Below are 22,623 nucleotides of genomic sequence, written 5' to 3' on the forward strand. Positions count from 1 at the left end.
AACCTACAATTTCTTAACTTATAATTACTCACAAATGTGTGTGTGTGTGTCTAAGTTCTAGGAAATATTGACATAAATAACATTCCATTATTTACATTCTCATAATTTCCTGAAACTTCTCATCTCTAAATGAAGTTTAAATTCTGTATTGGAACTCTGTACCACGAAGGCTGTGGAAGCAAAATCACTGAATGTATTCTCAAAAGAGATAAATAATCTTTTAGATTTTAATGGCATCAAGATAGAGGATCAGCCATGATCATAGTGTATGGTGGTGCAGGTTTGATAGTCCAAACAGCCTACTCCTGTTTCTAGTTTCCATGTTTCTATTCTAGTTCTGCCTGCAATTGTAGTCAATGGTAACTACTACTTATACTGCAGCCACTTAGGCTGAGAAATAATGGCACGCACGACCCGATATTGACATGATTTATAACACTGTGTGACCCTTAGCCTGAGAAGAGAAGAAAAGAAAGGCACCATTAAAGCTACGTAGAGTCTCAAGCTTTCAAGTGTTGTTAGATTTTCTTTGATTCTCTTTTTGCTTTCTAGAGTCCTGTGAGTGACAGAAGGCAGAGGTCACGTCATTCTATGTATTAACCAAGTGGCTATCAACTTGATATTTTTGTGTTCTTGATTATCATGGATAGTCTAGAGGTGCTATATAAATGCATGTTCTTTCTTATAGGAGCCACAGTAAACCTGGAAGACTTTTTGTTGTTGGAACTCCTTCAGTGGTTTAAACAAGATTTTTTTCAATGGGTAGATTCTCTTCCTTGTAACAACTGTGGAGAAGCAACACAGCCATCAGGTTCACTTCCACCATCCAGTGACGATCAAAGATGGGGTGCTCAAAGAGTTGAAAATCATTTTTGCAATAAATGTAATACCAGCAATCGATTTCCCAGGTATACACCACTATAGGATGTGCCGAATAGTATGATTGCATGGAAATATATCCTATACAATTCACTTTCTGCCTTACCTATTGTAATTTTTAGTTGTTTAGTAAATCAATGTATACTTTTAAGTATACTTTTCGATAGTGCTTTCTGAAACTCATTTCCAACCATTCAAGTACTCAGCTAAAATGTGTAACACTTAATAGTTCTTAAACATAAATACTTGCCAGACAAATTTATCTCTATTTCCATTTTTTAAAAAGTATTTCCATTGAGGAAGTGAATGGATTATGAATCCTTAAATGGATTCTTTTCACAGTAAAAGTGGCTTGCTACCCTTCCCCAGCCAATGCTGTAATTTTTTAAATTATTGGACTGGGTATAAATTAGTCCCAGAAACAAAACAAAGAGAATGTTTTCTGAGGCATTGTGCACTGCTTTAGTAAATTTGTGATTACTTCCAAGACAATCTGTGTTCCAATCACCAGCAGTTTCATAATTCAAAAGTGAAATAGTGCAGATGCTAGAAATCTGAAATATGAACAGAAATACTCTGGCAGCTAATAGCTTTCTTCTAATGCACCATGCGACCCAATCTTGTTGGGTTAAAGGCTGTCACTCAGAATACTATCCTATCTTGGATAGTGTAGTTACATTTGCTGCTTCCCACCCAAGGGGGACCATTCTAGGACCAAAGGCAATCCTGGATGATCAAGTCTAATGCATCTGCTAACTCAGAAGCCACTCTTAACTCTAGGAAAGAGACTATTAGCCTACAGGGATTTGTCGGCTTTTAGCTCTGAATTTCTTCAAAATATACTCTTTACTAATATGTATTTTAAGTTTCTCACTCTCCATTAGATGTTTAATTCTCACTATTTCTGGTTATGTTCTTTGTCTTCTATAGATATAAAATATATGTTTAATGTCTCTGCCATTTCCTGATTTCTTTTTCCCCCATTATCATTTTCTCCTGCCTTTGCCTCTAGGAACTCATTTTCGCTAATCTTTTCCTTTTTATGTAATTGTAAAAGCTCTTACTTTTTTTTATATTTGTTGATGGTTTAGTCTCATTTTGCTTCCATCATTTTCTTGATCATCCATACTGATTTTTTTTTAAGCTGTCCCACTTGTCGGGTTTATTTTTCTTTTTGGCTATATTATAAGCTTCTTATAATCCATATGACTCTTAACTTCCTTAGTTATTCCATGGCTTCTATTTTTCCAGTGGAATTTTCATTCACTAAGAATGCATGTTTGTTAAGCATTATTAGAATCATAGAAATGCTACAGTGCCATTCAACCCATCAGGTCTGCACCGACAACAATCCACCCAGCCCCTATCCCCGTAACCCCACATGTTTACCCTGCTAATCCCCCTGACACCAAGGGACAATTTAGCATGGCTAATCCATCTAATCTATACATCTTTGGACTCTGGGAGGAAACCAGAACACCTGGAGAGAGCCCACACAAACACAGGGAGAACATGCAAAGTCCACACACAGTCACACAAGATCAGAATTGAACTCTGGTCCCTGGTGTTGAGGCAGCAGTGCTAACTGCTGTGCCGCCCATAATTAAGTTAATTAAATGCTTAAATACCATTAAGTCTTTTAATCTAGTTCCTTATCTAGGTTAGCCAAATTGCCCATCTTACCAGTATAATTGGCTTTTTAAAAATCAAGATTCCCGTTTTGGGCTTAACCTCACGGAACCGTTTGTATTTCTAGGTAAAAGCAGAAAGTTAAAATAGTTCTAACCATGGAGTGTCACAGGGATCAGTGTTGATGCTGAACTAGTCAACATCAATGACATGGATGAAGAGGCTGAATGTATGACAGCTAGATCCTATGTTCCTGTGGCGTAACAGAAATTGTAACTGAATTGAATGCGTGGGCCCTCTTTGGCACCCTGGTCAAGATATACCACTCATGTTTTAAGCAATTTCATCAATATATTCAGCTTTAAGACCACTCTATTCCAATTTTTCTTATTTTTGTCACAGTAACTGTATGGAAAGTTAATTAATATCAACTAGCATTCATTTTACTATAATCTACCTTTGTGTATTAAAATACATTTTCCAAAGAGGCTTCTGTATCATGTTTCACAGTTTATTAAATTTGACATCTTTGTGCTCTGAAATATGTAGGTATAATCATGCTGAGAAGTTACTGGAAACCAGGAGGGGACGTTGTGGAGAGTGGGCCAACTGTTTCACACTTTGCTGCAGAGCTATGGGGTTTGAAGCAAGATATGTCTGGTGTACAACAGGTAAAATACTGTGCCTCTACAAAGTGACATTTGATAAAGTAACAATGCTGTTTATTTTTCATAATCACAGATACTTACTCTGATTTCAGGACCTATTGTTAGAGTAACTGAGCAGCATTTTTCCAATTTTCAGACAATTCACTGATGCAAGACAGCACAAGTATTATATTAGTGTTTCACTTTTCTTAATAACATCATACCAGTTCAAACTATTCAATATTTTGATCTATACACATATTGCCAAAAAAAATACACATTTATTAATTAAAATAAAGTACAACATTTGTGTTTTAATTTTAAAGGTAGAATATAAAATGATACAGAAAGTCAATAGTTGTTATAATTACACCAATCTCAGAATTAATTTTAACCCAAAAATAAACTTCTAACATTTTGCTAGATTTGCTTGCAGACTGCACCAAATAAATGCATGTTCTTAGTCAATTGGCCTTCTTTTCATAATGTGTAATTGTTAGGTTTTCATGTATATTATAAACTTGCTATTGTATTTAGAGTCATTGGCTCATTGTCATAGAGGCACACAGCATGGAAACAGGCCCCTGAGCCCAACTCCTCCATGCCAACCAGATTTCCTAAATTGAACTAGTCCATTTGCCTGTGTTTGATCCATTTCCCTCTGAACCTTTTGTATCCATGTATCTGTCTAAATGTCTTTTAAATGTTGTAATTATACCCCCCTCTACCACCTCCCCTGGCAGCTCATTCTGAATACCTGCCATCCTCTATGGAAAAAGTTGTTCCTCAGGTCCCTTTTTAAATCCACCCCACCCCCCCCCCCCCCACCCTCACCTTAAACTTCGGGAAAAAAATTATTATCCCCCACTCAATCATTAGCATCAAGCCAAAGGATCAACCCTGGTTCAATGGAGAGTGCAGGAGGGCATGCCTAAAAATGACATGTCAACCTGGTGAAGCTACCAAACAGGACTACTTGCATGCCAAACAGCATAAATAGCAAGTGATAGACAGAACTAAGTGCTCCTGCAATCAACAGATCAGACCTAAGCTCTGCAGTCCTGCCACATCCAATTGAGAATGGTGGTGGACAATTAAACAACTCTCAAATATCCCCACCCTGAGTGATGGAGGAGCCCAGCATATTAGTGCAAATAATAAAGCTAAAGTATTTGCAGCAATCTTCAGCCAGAAGTGCTGAGTGGATGATCCATCTCAGCATCTTCCAGTGGTCCCCAGCATCTGAGATGCCATTCCCCAGCCAATTCAATTCACTCCCCATGATACCAAGAAATGGTTGGAGACACTGGATTTTGCAAAGACAATGGGCCATGATAACATCCCTGCAATAATACTGAAGACTTGTGCTCCAGAACTTGCCATTCCCCTAGCCAAGCTCTTCCAGCACAGTTGCAATACTGGTACCTACCCAACAATGTGGAAGATTGCCCAGGGGCGTCTGGTACATAAAAAGCAGGACAAATCCAACCCGGCCAATTACCGCCCCTCAGTCTACTCTCGATCATCTAAAATGATGGACGGGGTCATCAACAGTGCTACCAAGCAGCACCTGCTCAGCAATAACCTGCTCAGTGACACTCAGATTGGGTTTCGCTAGGGTCACTCAGCTCCTCATTACAGCCTTCATTCAAACATGGACAAAAGAGCTGAATTCCAGGCATGGGGTGAGAGTGACAGCCTTTGATATCAAGGCCACATTCGAGCAAGTATGGCACAAAACTGGAATCAGTAGGTACTGGGGACAAACAGTCATACTTAGTACATAGAAAGATGGTTGTGGTTGCGGAGGGTTAGTCATCTCAGCTTCAGGGCATCTTTGCAGGAGTTCCTCAAGGCAGTGTCCTAGGCCCAGCCATCTTCAGCTGTTTCATCAATGATCTTCCCTCTATCATAAGGTCAGAAGTGGAGACGTTTGCTGATGATTACATATTGTTCAGCACCATTCGTGACTCCTCAAATACTAAAACAGTCCATGTCCAAATGCAGCAAGGTCTGAACAATATCCAGACAAGTGGAAAGTAACATTCATGCCCCACAAATGTCAGGCAATGACCATCACCAATAAGAGACACTCTAACCGCAATTAACTGCTTTAAATGCAGTATGAAACAGAAACATAGGAGCAGGAATAGGCCATTTGACTCTTTTCAGCCTACTACAAAATTCAGTAAAATCATGGCAGATCTGGTTGTAGCCTCAGTTCCACTCCTATCTGCTCCAACCCTCCCATAACCCTTGACTCTCTTGCCTAACAAAAATTTGTCTGTCCTAAATAAATTCAATGACCCATCCTCCACTACTTTCCAGGGAAGAGAATTCCAGACACCAATGACCCTCTAACTCTGTCTGAAAAGAGAAACCTCTTGATGTCTCCTAGTTTTAGTCTCCCCCACAAGAAGAAGCATCCCCTATCAAGTCCACTCAGGATTTTGCATGTTTCAACAAGAACAACTTTTTTCTAAACTCCAATGGGTATAGGCCTAACCTGTTCAACCTACCTAAGACAATGCCTTCATCCCAGGAATGAGTCCAGTGTACCTACTCTGAACTGCTTCTAAAAACAGGTTTTTTTTTTAAAGTAAGGAGACCAAAACTGCTCACCTTGCCCTGTACAGCTGCAATAAAACTTCCCTAGTTTTATATTCCTTTTGCATTAAACACCTTCATTCCATTTGTCTTCACAATCAATTGCTGTACCTGCATACAAACTGAGATTTGTGTGCCCAGACACATAGATCTCTCTCTAGCACTGAGTTCTGTAATCTTTCACTGTTTTAAATCCTGCTTTTCTATTCTTCCTGCCAAAGTGAACAAGTTCATATTTACCCAGTTATAGTCCATCTGCCAATTTTTTGCCTACCCATTTAACCTGTCTATACCACTTTGCAGACACTCTACCTCCTCTTGACAACTTGCTTCCCTACCTATCTCTTCCTGTATTGCAGTCCTATGGTGTAACTACTGTTAAGAGACCTATAACTGTTCCCAGAATTGATCTCTTGTACTATTTCTTTACCGAAATTAAGAAAGTCTTGCTCTTTCAAGGTAAGGCCTTCTCCCAGTACTGCAATATGTTTGATGTGGATGATTAGGTTCGTGATAACGTTGTCCTGTGTCAACTGTAGTTGTGAGATCATCCATTATATAGATTAAATATGTCGTGCCATGTTTGTGATGGAAGGGAACATTGGGAGTGTATGTTATACTAGGGTATTTTTAGTCAGTTTAGGAAGCTGTAACTTGAGTATTGTCTTTTCAGATCATGTGTGGACAGAGGTGTATTCAATCTCTCAGAAAAGATGGCTGCATTGTGATCCCTGTGAAAATGTCTGTGATAAACCACTCCTGTATGAAATTGGATGGGGAAAGAAGCTGTCCTATGTTTTCGCATTCTCGAAGGATGAGGTAAAATGTGCACTGTGTAAATTCTAACTGAGTGACAATCCCCTGAATAGGTTGCTTGATATCAATGGCTTTAATGGATTTATGAATTGCCTCCCTTGAGACTCTAGCCAGTGAGAGGAAATGTTGTGCTTCACGTAGAATGCATAGAATTCTGGGGATGATGGTAGATGCACAGTAACAAAGCACCTATAAATAATATTTCAATCAGTTTGTTAACTTTCTATTGACACATTAAAATCATAATTTTAATAAGTACGGTGACAGTGGTTAGCATTGCTGCCTCATTGCACCGGAGACCTGGGTTCAATTCCTGGCTTGGGTCACTGTCTGTGCAGAGTTTGCACATTCTTCCCGTGTCTGCATGTGTTTCCTTCCGGTGCTCCAGTTTCCTCCAACAGTCCAAATGACGCGCTGGTTAGATACATTCCTTGGTGTACCCAAACAGGCGCTGGAGTGTGGTGACTTGGGGACTTTCACAATAACTTCATTGCAATGTTAATGTAAGCCTACTTGTGCCTAATAAATGAACATAAATCTTGAGTCCCAACCTGTGTTACTTTTTTGTTTATGTCCTTATTTTAAGCTTATTCTGTTCTGACACAATCTCTCAACTTTTTATTTGCTGTGTTAAGAGGTGTAGCCTGTATTAACTTTTCCAACCCAGAGCGTAAAAATGTAGAAAAATATCTATTGATCTGGCAATGCTGCACTTGTTGCCTATCTTTTAGTTGCCTGTGCTGCCGCAACCCTTGTGTAAATGATGCTCTTTCGATGCTTTTTTGAGTCTGCACCAATTTCCCCCCCACCCCCAATGGGCCAAATGGCCTCATTCTGCATTGTAAGAGTTCTATGTAGTGTACAAACTTGTCGCTAAAATTAAGATCTGTTCTGCTGCATCACTGTTCCTAGCCTGAGACCTGCATATTTCCTACTTGCTCTCCAATCTGCCCTTTCCAAGTTCACCTTGTCCATCTACTACTGTTCTCTCTACCCAGTTCAACAGCTGATCCACTTATCTTCTACTCCTGGCACTTACATGAATTGACATCAAAAATAGTTCCACCTCTTTCAGTATTGTCATCTTCCCTTTTAAATCTCCAACCTGCCTTTTCTTTCAAAATTCCTTGAATATGATTCCACTTTTCAAATCCATAACCATCTTTTCACAAATCCTATGTTTCAAGCTGTAATCAAGATTTTGTATCTGTTACAGCACAAATTCAGCCCTTATGAAAGTCAAAAATGTTTTGCGCTGTGATCATACATTATTCCTCCTTGTCCTTCTCCACCTCTCTGCAGCCTTTGAAGCAGTCAACCAAGTACATTCTCCTTTTAAAGCCCCTTCTTCATTGTTCAACAGTGAGCACTTACCAGGTTTTGTTCCTACCTCTTCAGCCATCACCGTAAATGCAGTGGTTTCTATTCTTAATCATGCATTTATTCCTTCTGGCAATCCCCAAGGATCTAATCTTGGCCTCCTTTCTCATCCACATGTTGCTCCTTACCATTATCCAAGACATGATACCAGGTTCCACGTGTATGCTCATGACATTAAGCTCACCCTCACTACTCCCTTTCTCAACTTCTCCATTACCTTTGCTTGCCTGACAAACCAGATCTGGGTGAATTGTGGTTTTCTTCACTTAAATGTTAGGAAGTTCTTTGGTGCCAATGACAAATTTGACTCTTTCTCAACCAATTTTATGCCCTACCCTAACCGCTGTTTCACTGTTTGAAGCAGGTTGTTTGTGAGCTGGAGTCATAAATGACTTACAAATCCTTATCTTTTCCACTTCAGTAATGTCCACTTCCACTTCTGTAATATTGCTGATCGTGATACCTCAGCTTTTCTGCTACTAAAACTGTAATTTGTGGTGTTATCTCTAGGTTCAAGTTTTCTAAGGCTTTGTGGGTGACCACTCCCATCTTGTACCCTCTATAAACTTGAGCTTATCCAAACCATTGTTGCCCTTGCCTATCTCATCATGCCAACCAGTTCAACAATTTCTCATATTCTCATCTTCATGTTTAAATCTCTCTATAGCTTTTCCCTTCACTATCTTTAAATGTCACCAGCCCTACAATCCTCCAAGAACTCTTTATTCCTCAAAATCCAGAGCTCCTGCACAATCTAGCTCCCCTTGTCCTAATCTTTTACCCAATTCCCTCCCTGAACCTCTCCAATTCTCTCTTACCACTTTCAATAAAACATTTCTTCTTTAACAATGAGTGACTGTCTAACATATTATCATTTCAGGTGGTTGATGTTACCTGGCGATATTCATGCAAGCATTCAGAAATTCTGACGCGCAGAACCCAACTCAGAGAGGGATTGTTACGAGAAACTATTAATAAATTAAACTCTGAGGTCAGTGTATAACTTTGTGATCTAATTGAAGTACAATATGTGAATGCATATGTGCAAATTACTTCTCTTGAGAAAATGAGAGCTATAAAAATGTATACAAGTGTGTCTGTGCCCATCTGCTGATTCATTGCCTTATACGCAGAGTCGATCCAAAGTGGTGGGCAGCATGGCGGCACAGTGGTTAGCTCTGCTGCCTCACAGCTCCAGAGACCTGAGTTCGTTTCCTAGCTTGGGTCACTGTCTGTGTGGAGTTTGCACGTTCTCCTCAGATCTGCATGAGTCTGCTCCAGTTTCCTCCCACACTCCAAAGCTGTACAGGTTAGGTGGATTGGCCATGTTTATTGCCATTTGGTGTTCCGGGATGTGTAGATCAGAGGGATTAGCAGCGTAAATATGTGGAGTTATGGGGATAGGGCCCAGGTAGGATTATGGTTGGTGCAGACTTGATGACCGCCTTCTGCCCTGGAGGGTTTCTATGGTAAGTCGCTTAATTAAAATTTACATGACTTAGAATTTTTGAGTATTTAATTCCAACTTTGCTGCTTATATTGCTTAATACAAATTACTGAACAGTTTGAAATTGGCACATAAAGTTTGAATTATCGTAAGTCAACTCTGTTTAAGAATGTGTGAATGTAATGTTACTAATTTTTTCATTGTTTTTGGTACTCTTCTGAAAGAGTACAGATCAAACCAGGTCCCATACAGGTACATTCTCAGATGCCACCACTTTGATCTTCTATACAAGATAAAAATAAGAGGAGTCAGCGATTGAATGAGATGGTGGCTGAGCACCTACCTCGTGTCCACATTTCTGCCCTATTCCAATATCCTGTGATTTCCCTTTGGTGCCTGAAAACCTACCAGCCTCAGTCTTGAATATATTCATCAATCCAGCATCCACAGCCCTGTAGCATAGAAACTTCGAAAAATCCACAATCCTTTGAGTGAAGAAATCTCTCCTCGTTTCAGTCCTAAGTAGCCAAGCCCTTATTTCATCCAGTGGAACAATCACACAGCATCTATCCTGTCAAATCCTCTTTTCCAAACATAAACTGACATTTCAATGAGATCTCTTCCCATTCTTCTGAAGTCCAAAGAATAGAGGCCCATTTTACTCTGTCCTCAGAGGTCAGCCCTCTCTTCCCAGGAATAAGAATCACTTTTGTTATATTCCCTGTAAAGTCAATATATGCTTCTTTTGGTAAGGGTACCAAAACTGTATACAGTCTCATCTCACAGGCCCTGTGCAATTGTAACAAGACTTATTTACTCTTGCCCCCAACTCCCTTGCAATAAAGGCTGACATACTATTTGCATTCTTATTTGCTTGTTGTTCCTGCATTAAACTTGATCAAAAATACATTTTTTCAGTGGGATTTAAATGGATTTAGTTAAATTATAAGATGAATGGAACAGAATAGTTTTGACATAGCTAACCTGTCTAATTAAGCTGAAACTTGGTTTCATATGATTTGTTTTATAATTTCAGAGAAAACACTTCCTCCCACATGACAGGAAGCAAGAGCTTTTAGAACGGTATATTGTTGAACTTGTAGAATTCATTTCACCAAAAACCCCAAAGCCAGGAGAACTTGGTGGGAGAACATCAGGCTCTGTACTTTGGAGAGTAGCTCGAGGAGAAACTGGAGCCCTTGCTGAGGTTGGTATAATCAAGTAAACTTGACTTTTGAGCCCAACTCTTTTATCAAGGCATTGTATTCTGATTATTAGAAGCTTTCCATCGATTTTAAAGCTTTTTTGTACATTGTGGAGTTCAGAATTCTGTGAATTCTTTTTTTCCCTGTAAATATTTTGAGTACATTTCACCACATTTGCAGAAAAAGGCTGCCAGCCTCCTTTGTTCCAAATAAAATGATCCCAGCCAATCCAATGTTTCTGCATTACTAAAATTTTTCATTCCTGGCATAATACTGCAAGCTCTGTGCCCTCTCCGGAATGATCACATCCTTTCAGTAATTCCATGACCAAAATTGTATGCCGTTCTCTAGCTGTGGCTTAACTAGTGTTATATACAGTTGGAACACAAGCTCCTTGTTCTTGTACTCTAGGCCCTGGCTAATCAAGGAAATTATTGCATTTAACTCAGTCTCCTCATCTGCCTGTCCTCCTGGGATCTATGGACATGGATTCCAAGGTATCTCAGTTTCTGTACCCTTCTCAATATCCTGCCATTTATTGTGTATGCCTTTTGTCTTGTTTATCTTGCCTAAATACATTCCTTCACATATCTCCAGATTAAATTCCATCACCTGACTAGTCCATTGATATCTTCCTGTATTCTACAGTTTTCTTCAAAACCAACTCATGGACAATTTTCACATGTTTTACAAACTTCTTAATGGTCCCTACATTTTCAGTTTAAATAATTCATAAATACCACAAACAGCAGTGGAACTGCACTGGAAACAGTCTTCCACTGAGTCAATTTTGGATTCAACTTCCATGTTCTCTCAGATTCCAATGAGCTTTTAATTTTTTGACCAATCATTAAAAGTTTTGCTAAAGTTCAGTAGATTGAACACACTATCCTTATCAACTCCTCTTGTTAGCTTCTCAAAAAAGTCAATCAAGTTAGACTGACATGATCTTCCTGCGACAAATCCGTAAATATTTATTAGTATACATTTATTACATACAGAATGTTTTCAGAAGTTTGAGAAACTTATAAAACTTGAAGTTACTGCTGAGCAGAAAAAAAACTAAGTTTCTCTAATAATGTAAAAACACTTTGTTGTACTGAGCATGGTTTTTCAGCGTATTGTTTTCTTTCTGCACAGAACGCAGGATTCACTTTTGTAGCTACTGAGAAAGAAAAAGCAACAAAGTCATTTCATGTCAAATACAATGTAGTAGAAAATCACTACATTCGAGTTTCTAATGACAATGAAATCATTAATGGCTGGGAAAAAGGTGTATGGAAAATGGATTCTGTGGTTCGGAAAGTTGAACACGATTGGAAAATGGTATGGGTTTGCGGCAAAGTTTTTCCACATTTACATGTACCTTCATAGTTCCAGTAGGAATTCTGATTAATACCAAATATTGTACCAGGGACATGCCAAAGCAAGGAGTAGATTCAGGATGGCGAACTTAGTTCTGGCCATATTTGCATCAGAGTATTTTTCTACATTGGGTTTTATGTTAAAACTCCACTGAAGTCAAGATTGTAACAGCATTGTGGAGTGGAGGATTGTTGGAATGAACAATAAGGAAGTTCTTTGAGCCTGGCCAGGATGTGAAACTCATCATTGAGGATTACAATGTATCATGATTTTTGTAGCAGAATTACTGTTCTTGTGGAAAAAAGGCACATTTAATAAACTTATAGGGTCATAAAGCTTTACAGCATGAAAACAGGCCATTCAACTCAACTTGCCCATACCGCCCAGTTTTAGCCACTAAGCTAGTCCCAATTGCCTGCATTGGGCCCATATAATTCTATACCTAACCCATGTAACTATCTAAATGCTTATTAAAAAACAAAATTGCACCCATCTCTACTACTACCTCTGGCAGCTTGTTCCAGACACACTCCACCATCTGTGAAAAAATTGCCCCTCTAGACCCTTTTGTATCTCTTCCTCTCACCATAAACATATGCCCTCTACTTTTAGACTCTCCAATCTTTGGGAAAAGACGTTGACTATATACCTTACCAATGACCCTCATTATTTTATTGACCTCTACAAAATCACCCCTAAGCCTCCTATGTTCCAGGGGAAAAAGTCCCAGCTTTCCAGCCTCCTTATAACTCAAACAACCAAGACATGGTAACATCCGAGTAAATCTTTTCTACCCTGTCTATAATAGTGACCAGAATTGTCATGTATTCCAAGTGAGGCCTTACTAATGTCTTGTAGAACTTCAACAGGAAGTCCCGACTCCTGTATTCACTGTTCCGACTAATGAAACCAAGCATGCCAAATGCTGCCTTCACCACCATGTCCGCATGTGATTTCACTTTCAAGGAGCTATGAACCTGTAACCCTAGATCTTTGTTCTATAATTCTGTCCAATGCCCTACCATTAACTGAGTAGATCCTGTCCTGATTTGATTTATCAAAATGCATCACTTCATTTATCTAAATTTAAAGTCCATCTGCCATTCATCAGTCCACTACCCAATTGATCAAGATCCCGTTGCAATGTTAGATAAGCTTCTTCATTGTCCATTATGCCACCAATCCTGATGTCGTCTGCAAACTTACTAACCATGCCTTCTAAATTCTCATCCAAATCTTTAAATAACATCCTAAAGAACAGCGGACCCAGCACCAATCACAGAGGCACACCGCTGGTCAAAAGCCTCCAGTAGAACAGCAACTCTACAACCACCGTCTGTCATCAAGCCAATTTTCTATCCAATTGGTTACCTCTCCCTGGATCCCGTGAGATTTAACCTTCTGCAACAACTTAGCATGCGGGACCTTGTCAAAGGCCTTGCTAAAGTCCACGTGGACCACATTGACTGCACTGCCCTCAGTTAACTTCTTGGTTATCCCTTCAAAGAACTCAGTCAAATTCGTGAAACATGATTTTCCACTGAAAGCTATGCTGACTGTCCCTGATCAGTCTTTGCCCCTCTAAATACCTGTAGCAATCTCTTGTTCACTTTTTGCCCTCCTGATTTCTTTTACCTCTACTCTGACACCCTCTACTTTTCTCCTCTTCCAAGCCTGTAATACTATGGCTGTCCCAGTTGATGTTGAGAAAGTTGAAGTCTCCTACTGTTACTACACTATTTTTCTTCTAGCTATCTGTAATCTTACATTTTTGCTCCTCAATTTCCCACTGACTATTTGGGGGCCTGTAGTAACTTGATGGGCATTTCTAACGATAAAGAAAAAGAATATAAATTACAATCTATATTTTCTTTTAAACTATTTTAAATGATGCAACTTCACCAAAGTGGTCAAAGCTGTTAAATGGCACTACATAAAAGTAAACCTCTTCATTTACAAAGACAGTACAACATTGGTCAAAAGAGTTTTGAATTATTTGATCATGCATTTGACGCTTATCACTCTAGTAGGGCTGAACATGACTCCTTTGGCTTGTTATATAATATAAAATAATATAAAGTTTTACCAGATACTACTTGATGCTGCATATTTTTTTTCTTGCACAGGTATACATAGCTCGCACAGAAGGATCATCATGCGCCAAAGTCAGCTGGAAGTTTGAATGTGGTTCAGGGGGTCTAAGGATTGACAGTGTTTCTGTTCGATCCAGCAGCCAGACATTTCAAACTGGAGATATTCAATGGCATCTGAATTCAAACTTAGCCAGTGTCGATCTAAGTGGAGGTGTGTACTGCTGTATTATTGAATTTGACGATCTATTGACAAAAGCACCGTTTGGGAAAAAAAAAATCAGTATAGTAACAATGATATTTTTTATGCCTCTTTAAATTAGATAAAAGCACTCATTTATTCCCTCATTTTAATGGATCTACTGAATTAATTTTGGAGGCTGAACTAAGTGGCGGGAAAGGAGATGTTGCATGGCAGCACACCCAGCTCTTCAGACAAAGTTTGAACGATCGTCAGGAGTATCCCATGGAGATCATTATAACTCTTCAGGATGTTTAGATTAAGTATGAATTATCACTAGCCTGAATAGAAGTTTTCAAATTACTCGAACCATTTATTTTTTATATTATCTATTCAATAGAGGCATTTACACAAAATATTTTCAGTACAATACTTTAGGATGCAGTTAATATTTTGATTCTTTTTGGAACTATGACAGGAGTACTTGTGTACAATACAGAGTATCAGTGAAATATAAGTTATATTTGCCTTCTACCACATGGTGAATAAAGGTATAATCACTTATATTTTCTACTGGGTTGTAAAATATCCAATATGACTTCCAAAACTAAAAATGTGCGCTGCACAAATTAGTTTCCACATATACTTGAGTCACTACACTTCAAAAGAAATTAATTGGATGCTGCATGTGGTTAAATATCTTCAGAATAATGTAGAATCCCGACAGTGCATCGAGTCTGTACCGAGTCTCTGGCAGAGCATCTTGCCCACACCCTCACCCTGCCTAATTCCCTTAACCCAATGCATTTACCCTGCTAATCCACCTAAATTACACATCTTTGGACTGGGGAGAAACCAGAAAACCTGGAGGAACCCCACAGTGAAACCCACACACAGCCAACTAAAGTTGGAATTGGACCTGGGTTCCTAGTGCCGAGGCAGCAGTGCTAATCATTGTGCCACCATTTCACCAGGGCTATAATTAGTTGTTTTCTAAATGCAGTTTTTTATTTTAAAATACTGTTAAACACCTTGCTATCAACTTTTATCTAATGTATATGGTGAATCTATTGCTCTGTATGTCTTGCATTGTATCTTTATCTGCCCATTATCTAACTAATTTGTAGTAAGACCAGGAGTCAAACAGCAAATCCCCATTATTATTGCAGACTGATAATATAATGTGCTTTCCTTGACTTAAAACTGCATAAGTGCTGCCTCCCCCATTTAACTGATATTTATCAGTCATCATTGTTGTATTTATTCCTAATGTATAAGGTCAGTATCTTTACTGTTTTGCAAACCCCAGATTTTGAATTACTATGTTATAACAATGCATGATGATTTCCAAAAGTCATCTATTTTAGTTAGAAACTAAATGCAACAAATTACAAGAGGCATAATAAACTTGCAGAATGCCATGCAATTGGCAAACAGACTTCAGTATAGATCTGTGGTTCCCAACCAAGGTGCTATGAAGACTGCCCCTCCACCAAGTCTGATATGAAAGAAGATTAAAAATTATTCAAAAGTTATGTTATTAAACTAAAACTATTCTTCTTTCGCTCTGTGGTTGACGAATTATGTGCTGGCTGCAAACAAAGGTCCCGAGCACCCACAGAAAAAGCAAAAATTCAAAGGGTGTAAAAACCCTAGGAGGAGAAAGCGAGAGAGAAACAGAAACGGACAAGAGGTTTTAAAAAAAATCCAATTAGGGAAGAAGACATAGAAAATCTTCTTATAGAGAAGTGCTGTGACAGAAACGGTCAGGAAACAAATGTGAATAACTGAGGTGGTGCATTCTGTAGGAAGAACTTGGAGGCCACTCATTGCTTAGGTACTAATGAGGTAGAAGAGTACATAAATAGGAATTGAAGTAAATCCTTTAGCTTGTTCAGCCATTCAATAAGATCACGGCCAATCTACCTTAACTCCAACATCCCACACTAACCCTTCTTCCCTTTCAGAGCTAACTTTTTTTTACTTTGAATGACTGAGCACCCATTGTTCACTGGTATAGTGTTTTAAAGATTCACAACCCTTTGAAGGGAGAGATTTCTCCACATCTCAGCGCTGAATGGGTGGCCCTTTATTCTGAGACAGTGGTCCTGTTCTTAAGGTTCCCCAGCAAAGGGAAATATTTTCCCAGCCTCCACCCCATGAAGCTCCTTAAGAATTTATGGTTTCAATTAGACCATCTTTTTCTTCTTAACTCCATTGCATTAACACTACATTCTCTCCTTTCCTATGATAGGGAAGGCATGTTTTGTCTGTATAGCACATAAGAAACAATACTTTTCACTATACTAATACATTTGACAATAAATCAAATCCAGATAGTGTAGGTCTACTTTACTGCAGCTCTCCTCCATAACAGTGCCCTTATTCCAAGAACCAGTTCTAATGAATATTTGTCACATTCCCTTTCCCTTTAGGTTTCTTGTTATGTCCTTCCAGAGATGATGAGGCTACACAGTTCTCTGGGTATGGCTCACCAATGACTTGTATGATTGTAGTAAGACTTGGCAAATATGCCACTTGCTGCTTTAATTGCTTGTCAGACCAGCATGTTAAATTTATGATTCAGGGACACGGTCACCCTGTCTCCAATAAGAAAATATTTTTGCTACCAAAGTGGATAATTTCACACTGTTACAGTGTTCCATCTGATGTGATCTTGCCTGCTTATGTAACCTGTCTGCATTCCTCTACAGCCTTTCTTTGCATTGTCCTCCTGCTTACTTTCCCATCTAACATTGTATTCAGAAAACTTTGAAATAGTACAAAACTTTGAGGTCATTAAGACAGATTGTAAATGACTGAGGCCTTGGTACTAATCCTTGCAATACCTGGTAGTTGTATCCTGCCACTCTGAATACATTGTGTTATTGCTACACCGTTTTCTGTCCTTAACTCCAAACCTCGATCCATGCTAATATATTAGTTCTAATCCCATGTATCCTAATTTTGTGAAATTATCTCTTCCGTGTGCACTGCAGGAACTCACCAAGGCTTCTTAGACAACCTTACAAATCCATGATCACTACTATCTAGAAGGATAAAGACAACAAACACATGGGAACACCACCACCTGGAAGTTCCCCTGCAAGCCATTCACCATCCTGACTTGGAAATCTATCGCCGTTCTTTCACTGTCGCTGGATCAAAATTCTGGAACTCCCTTCCAGCTAGCACTGTGGGTGTACCTACACCACATGGACTGCAGCGGTTCACCTCCACCTCTCTAGGGCAATTAGGGTTGGGTAATAAATGCTGGCCAGCCAGCGAAGCCCACATCCCTTGAATTAATGTTTTAAAATGCTTTATGAAAATTCAAACACACTACATCCATTGGTTCCTCTTTATCCTTCCTACTCATTACACTTGTAGTACTATGCAAAGTTCTGATTTCTATTTTAATCTAAGCATGTGGAGGTAGTGGAGAAAGTGCAAAAAAAAAATTCAGCACAGTGATACCAGAACTGAGGACATATTTAGCAGGAAAAGCTCAATAGGCTGAGGAGTGATCTGATTTTAAGATTATGAATAAGTATTTGGGGGAGCTTCAAGAAAATGATTCCAAATGTGGAGAATCCCCAAAATTAGAGATTGTCATTAATAAATCCGATAGGAAATTTATGAGAAACTTTTTCATCCGAAGACTGGTAATAATGTGGAAAATAGTACCACAAGTAGTGATTAAGGAGAATATCATAGATGCATTTAAAGAGAAGCTAGATAAGCAGATGAGGGAGAGAAGAATGGATGTGCTTATGGAATGAAATAGAGGGAGTTAGGAGGAGCTTGTGTGCAGAATACACACAGACGTAGACTAGTTGAACCAAATGATCTGTACTGTTGATGCTGCAGTTTTTATATAATCTCGCAGGTTATACAACAGCTACTTAGATTTACTTTGCACCTTTAACACAGCAAAACATCTGAAAGTGTTTCACAGGAGCGTTATCAAACAAAATTTACGTTGAGCCACATTAAGCAGGTAGTGGGGCAGATGACCCAAAACATGGGCAGAAGTAAGTTTTAAGGAGCACAGAAAAAGAGGAGAGACAGGTTGTTTCTGGTCAGGAGAAATATAGTCCTGTGTAGGTATGGTTTCTCTACATTGTAACCATTATCTTAAATAGACAATTGGGCATTCTTCCTCCCACATCATTGTTGAAGCTGGCTCAGCATAGCTCTGAGTCTGTATGGACCATGGTAGCTTGAGGTGATTTAGCACATGGTCTTAATTTCTGTGCATGTTAAATTGCTGTGATTCTGGTAAAGCACAGTGCAGACACGTTGCAATGAAAGTCCTGAGAACCAAAGTAATTTTTTGCCAGACTTTGTCAGAATAAATTGAGTCTTTCTGCTTCATCAGTCAAAAGCTCCTCAAAATTAGAAGTCAGAACTTTAGCAAGGGTGCAGAAGAGATTTACAAAGATGGTCCCGGCTGTATGGGATTTCAGTTTTATGAAGAGGCTGAAGAAGCTATAGTTACTCTCCTTAGAGCAGAGAAGGTTAAAAGAAGATTTGAGTGTTTTTTCAAAATCATGAATAGCTTTCCTAGAGTAAATAAGGAGAAACTGTTTCCAGTGGCAGAAGATTAGGTAACCAGAGGACACATTCGAGGTAATTATCAAAAGAATGATCAGTGACATAACAATGTTTTTAAAATGAGATAAAAGCAAAATACTGCTGATGCTAGAAATATAAAAAAAAAACAGGAACAGGTTAACTCTAGAGAACAGGCTTACGAACTCAAAAAGTCAACTCTGTTTCTCCACAGATGTTGCCAGACCTCAGTTTTTCCAGCATTTTCTGTTTTTAATACAGTTGTGTTCTCATGACTCAGAATGCATTACCTGAAAGGGTGGTGGAAGTACATTTGATATCTTTCAAAAGAGAATTGGTTAAATATTCCAGGGGAGACTTTTACAGTGCTACAAAGAAAGAGCAGTGGATTAATTCGATAGGTATGATGAGTTGAATCCTATATCATTCAATGATTCTATAAATCATACCCAGAACACTAACTGCTGTGTTGCAGCATTCATTCAGTGTACGTGAAGGAGAATCTTTTATTTTCCAACAAGAGACAAAAAAAATTCAAATACTGCTCATGAATTTTGTGATATACAGTTTCTAATTTATAGCTCAAATTCTTCAGTATAGTGTCCATAATTTTCACCAGAATCTTTCATCACACTCTCCCATCTTTTCTTGGACCAGAATTCAATCAGTTTTCTAAGTAGAAAAAGTGGTTCAGAAACTTTTCCTGCTCATTGAAAGTTGATTTCAGTGGAGAAAATTGTGCTATCTTCTTCAAGCCAATTCAAAATATACTGTCAAATGCAGAATAAATCGTTGGAGTTATCTATTTTGTTTTCAGCAAACTACTGTGTGCAAAAGTGAAAGTGGATCATTTGTCCATTCTTGACTCTTTGAGTAGGTATCGACTGCTGCACCGGACCTGCTGCCAAATGTTTTCAAAGGATTGTAATTTCCTTTTTTTTGTGTGCCAAAGCCATTAACCATAAATTCCTGGTTCCCCGGTGAAGGATTTGGAGGGTTATCCAAAGATGTGCTGGGAAATATCTTTTGGAAGTTCTCAGGTAAGGGTTTACCCAGTAATTGTCCAGAAGGGTTAACTTCATCTGGACAATTGCACTGTGCTCGGAACCATCTGATAAAATGATTTAAATCACTAACTTCAGATGGTTCTCCCTGTTTTACTCTAATAGTTACCCAGTTAGGAAAAAAAAAGCACATCTAACTCCAGCCTAAGTTAAGGACCCAGATTGAGCCATGCATAGGACATTCCCAAGCCGCCTAGAGGACTTCCACATCCCCCGACCCAGACAGCCCACCCTCATCTGCATGTCCAGAGTCATCCCAACAGCTAATGCTCCTGACGCCTGTCTGTGATGCGACACCTGCCTCCACCCAGCCCCAACTGCCTGGACCAATCCTGACCCACTGCCACTGACACGGGTCCCTCCCACCCATGTCCAGACTTGATGCAATGCTGGCACTGCCCATCCCATGTCTGTACTGGCTCACACCCCTGACCTACTCAACAGCTCCCTGTCATCAAAATCCTCATCCCATACACCTAACCTTTGAAATTGAACCTTCTCCCTTTCAATGGTCCCTTTAAACTCATCTGCTTTACAGCAGTGTTGTAAAAATACTCAAACTGTTATTTGCTCATCTTATCATTTTCTTAACAAAAATACAAAAACATTAAAGGTGCATATATATATGCTGTGAGTTGAGATCACATGCCCAACAATGGTTCTAGTAATCTTTGTGCAGAAGCAGACATCCAGTCCGATACACGTGTGGATTGCTCATTTACAGCGGCCTAGATCATTCGATCAGCAGCAATTGTCACTACCCGCCTGATGATGCTACCCATTTCCAGCCATAGCTCCCATGCAGCCTGAAGCAGAAATGGATCAGCACAGAATCCCCATGGTCAGGCCAACGAGCATAGAGTCAAGGGAAGGAGGGGACATGACCCCTTTTTTTGTTACTACTGTATTGGGATTGTATTGAGGTAAGTTTTTACAGTTCTCTGGCTTTTTAATGAATGAATGGGGTGGGTGGACTAGATGGGCAGGTGGGTGAGTGGATAGTTGGATTGAAGGTGATTGGGGAAGTAGGGTTGGATCAGAAGAATGTTTGGGGAGCTGGGCTGTGTTGCTTAGTTGAGTTATGCTGGCTAATTGCTGATCTAGAACCAGTATTGTTTAACTTTACTGGGTAAGTGTGCAAATAAGTCCTGCATATCTAGCCCAAGTCCCTGCTGTGAGCATAGGCTCAGAAACATTCACAGAGAGTTTAGTGCAATGGAAATTAGCTTGACAATTTAAACTTCCTGAGTAATCTTTGCATATGAAAGTCAGGACTTCAGAAAAGTCCGGATGTGCATCTCCAACATTGCCCATCTCTGATGTAGAGATCAGAAGAGCGTACTCAGAGTTCTGTTAGAAAGTTTCAAGCGGTTAACTAGAATATAGGCTAAAGTAACATCTTATTTTTGCCCTAATGAAATATTGTGCCACCCATTCTGAAATTTGTCATTCCTATGGTTCACATGCAGTAAAGTAAGATTATTAGAAAGTAGCAACCAACTGTAAAATATAAGCAGCAATGTAATGTTTGAAAAAGGCATGTGCTAATAAAGCAGAATGCAGGAGCTATTTTAGATTTGATATTATGTTATGAGGTAGGGCTAATCATTGACCTCATAGTTACAGATCCTCTAGGGAAGAGTGATCATAGCATGTAATAATTTCAAATTTGGTTTGAGGGGCAAGAAACTGGAGTCCCATATTAGCATTCTGGTACAAAGGTAATTGCAAAGTCACGAGGACAGATTTGGCCACACTGGACTGGCAGGAAGACTAAAAATTAAGACAGTTGACGAACAGTGGCAGACATTTAAAGAGATATTCAAATCAACTGAAATATATTCCAGAAAAGAGGAAAGAACATAGAACACTAGAGCACAAACAGGCCCTTCGGCCCACAAGTTGCGCCGATCATGTCCATACCTATCAGGCCTATCTATAACTCTCAATCCCATTAAATCCCATGTACTCATCCAGAAGTCTCTTAAAAGACCCCAGCGAGTTTGCCTCAACCAGCACCGACAGCAGCCGATTCCACTCACTCACCACCCTCTGAGTGAAAAACTTACCCCTGACATCTCCTTCGTACCTGCTCCCCAGCACCTTTAAACCTGTGTCCTCTTGTAGCGACCATTTCAGCCCTGGGAAATAGCCTCCGAGAATCCACCCTATACCTCTCAACATAAACCTCTATCAAGTCGCCTCTCAACCTTCATCTCTCCAGGGAGGAGAGACCTAGCTCCCTCAACCTAGGGGAGAGATTTTCATGCTAAGCAAGGAAGTTGTGGATAACATTAAAGACAAAAACTAAGACATGTAAAGGCCTGTGGCACACTGGAAGATTGGGAAGCTTGTAAAGATCAATAAAAGGTCATTGAAAAAAAGGGTAAATTATGAAAGAAAATTAGAGTAAAATATGAAAATGGACAAAAAGGTGTCTATAAGTATGCAAAGAGGAATAAAGTAGCTAAAATGAATGATGGTCCCTTGGAAGATCAGCTGGGGAGTTAATAGTTAGGAACACAAAAGCAACTGACACACTAAATCAATATTTTATCCCTGTTTTTGTGGTGGAGGATGTGAGTATCATCCCAAAGTAACAGAAAATGCAGAGGTTATCATCGTCACTAGGGAAAAAGTACTGAACAAACCATTGAGATTGAAGGCAAACAAGTCCCCAGGGCTTAATGATCTATATCCTAAGGTCTTAAAGGAAGTAGTGTTGGAGATAATGGATC

At 39.3% G+C, this 22,623-nt stretch overlaps 1 protein-coding gene across 2 annotated transcripts in view; it reads left to right on the top strand.

Annotated features, from left to right (window-relative positions):
* Positions 1-19,998, top strand: part of ngly1 (N-glycanase 1) — a 33,020-nt gene extending 13,022 nt beyond the window's left edge. The window contains exons 5-14 of one of the 2 annotated variants that reach the window (XR_013888908.1): positions 689-908; positions 3,058-3,179; positions 6,436-6,581; positions 8,839-8,949; positions 10,442-10,612; positions 11,751-11,936; positions 14,102-14,279; positions 14,389-14,569; positions 16,682-16,730; positions 17,246-19,998. Coding sequence is in view for 1 of the 2 variants with exons in the window: in XM_080206329.1 (XP_080062455.1) it covers positions 689-908; positions 3,058-3,179; positions 6,436-6,581; positions 8,839-8,949; positions 10,442-10,612; positions 11,751-11,936; positions 14,102-14,279; positions 14,389-14,564 (1,310 nt within the window). In the remaining variant the exon portion in view is untranslated. The remainder of the gene's footprint in view (positions 1-688; positions 909-3,057; positions 3,180-6,435; positions 6,582-8,838; positions 8,950-10,441; positions 10,613-11,750; positions 11,937-14,101; positions 14,280-14,388; positions 14,570-16,681; positions 16,731-17,245) is intronic. The other variant, XM_080206329.1, reaches the window with a different exon arrangement.
* Positions 19,999-22,623: the final 2,625 nt, after the last annotated feature.

Source organism: Carcharhinus amblyrhynchos, chromosome 2, assembly GCF_965287045.1.
Source record: "Carcharhinus amblyrhynchos chromosome 2, sCarAmb.v2.hapA, whole genome shotgun sequence".
Taxonomy (NCBI): Eukaryota; Metazoa; Chordata; class Chondrichthyes; order Carcharhiniformes; family Carcharhinidae; genus Carcharhinus; species Carcharhinus amblyrhynchos.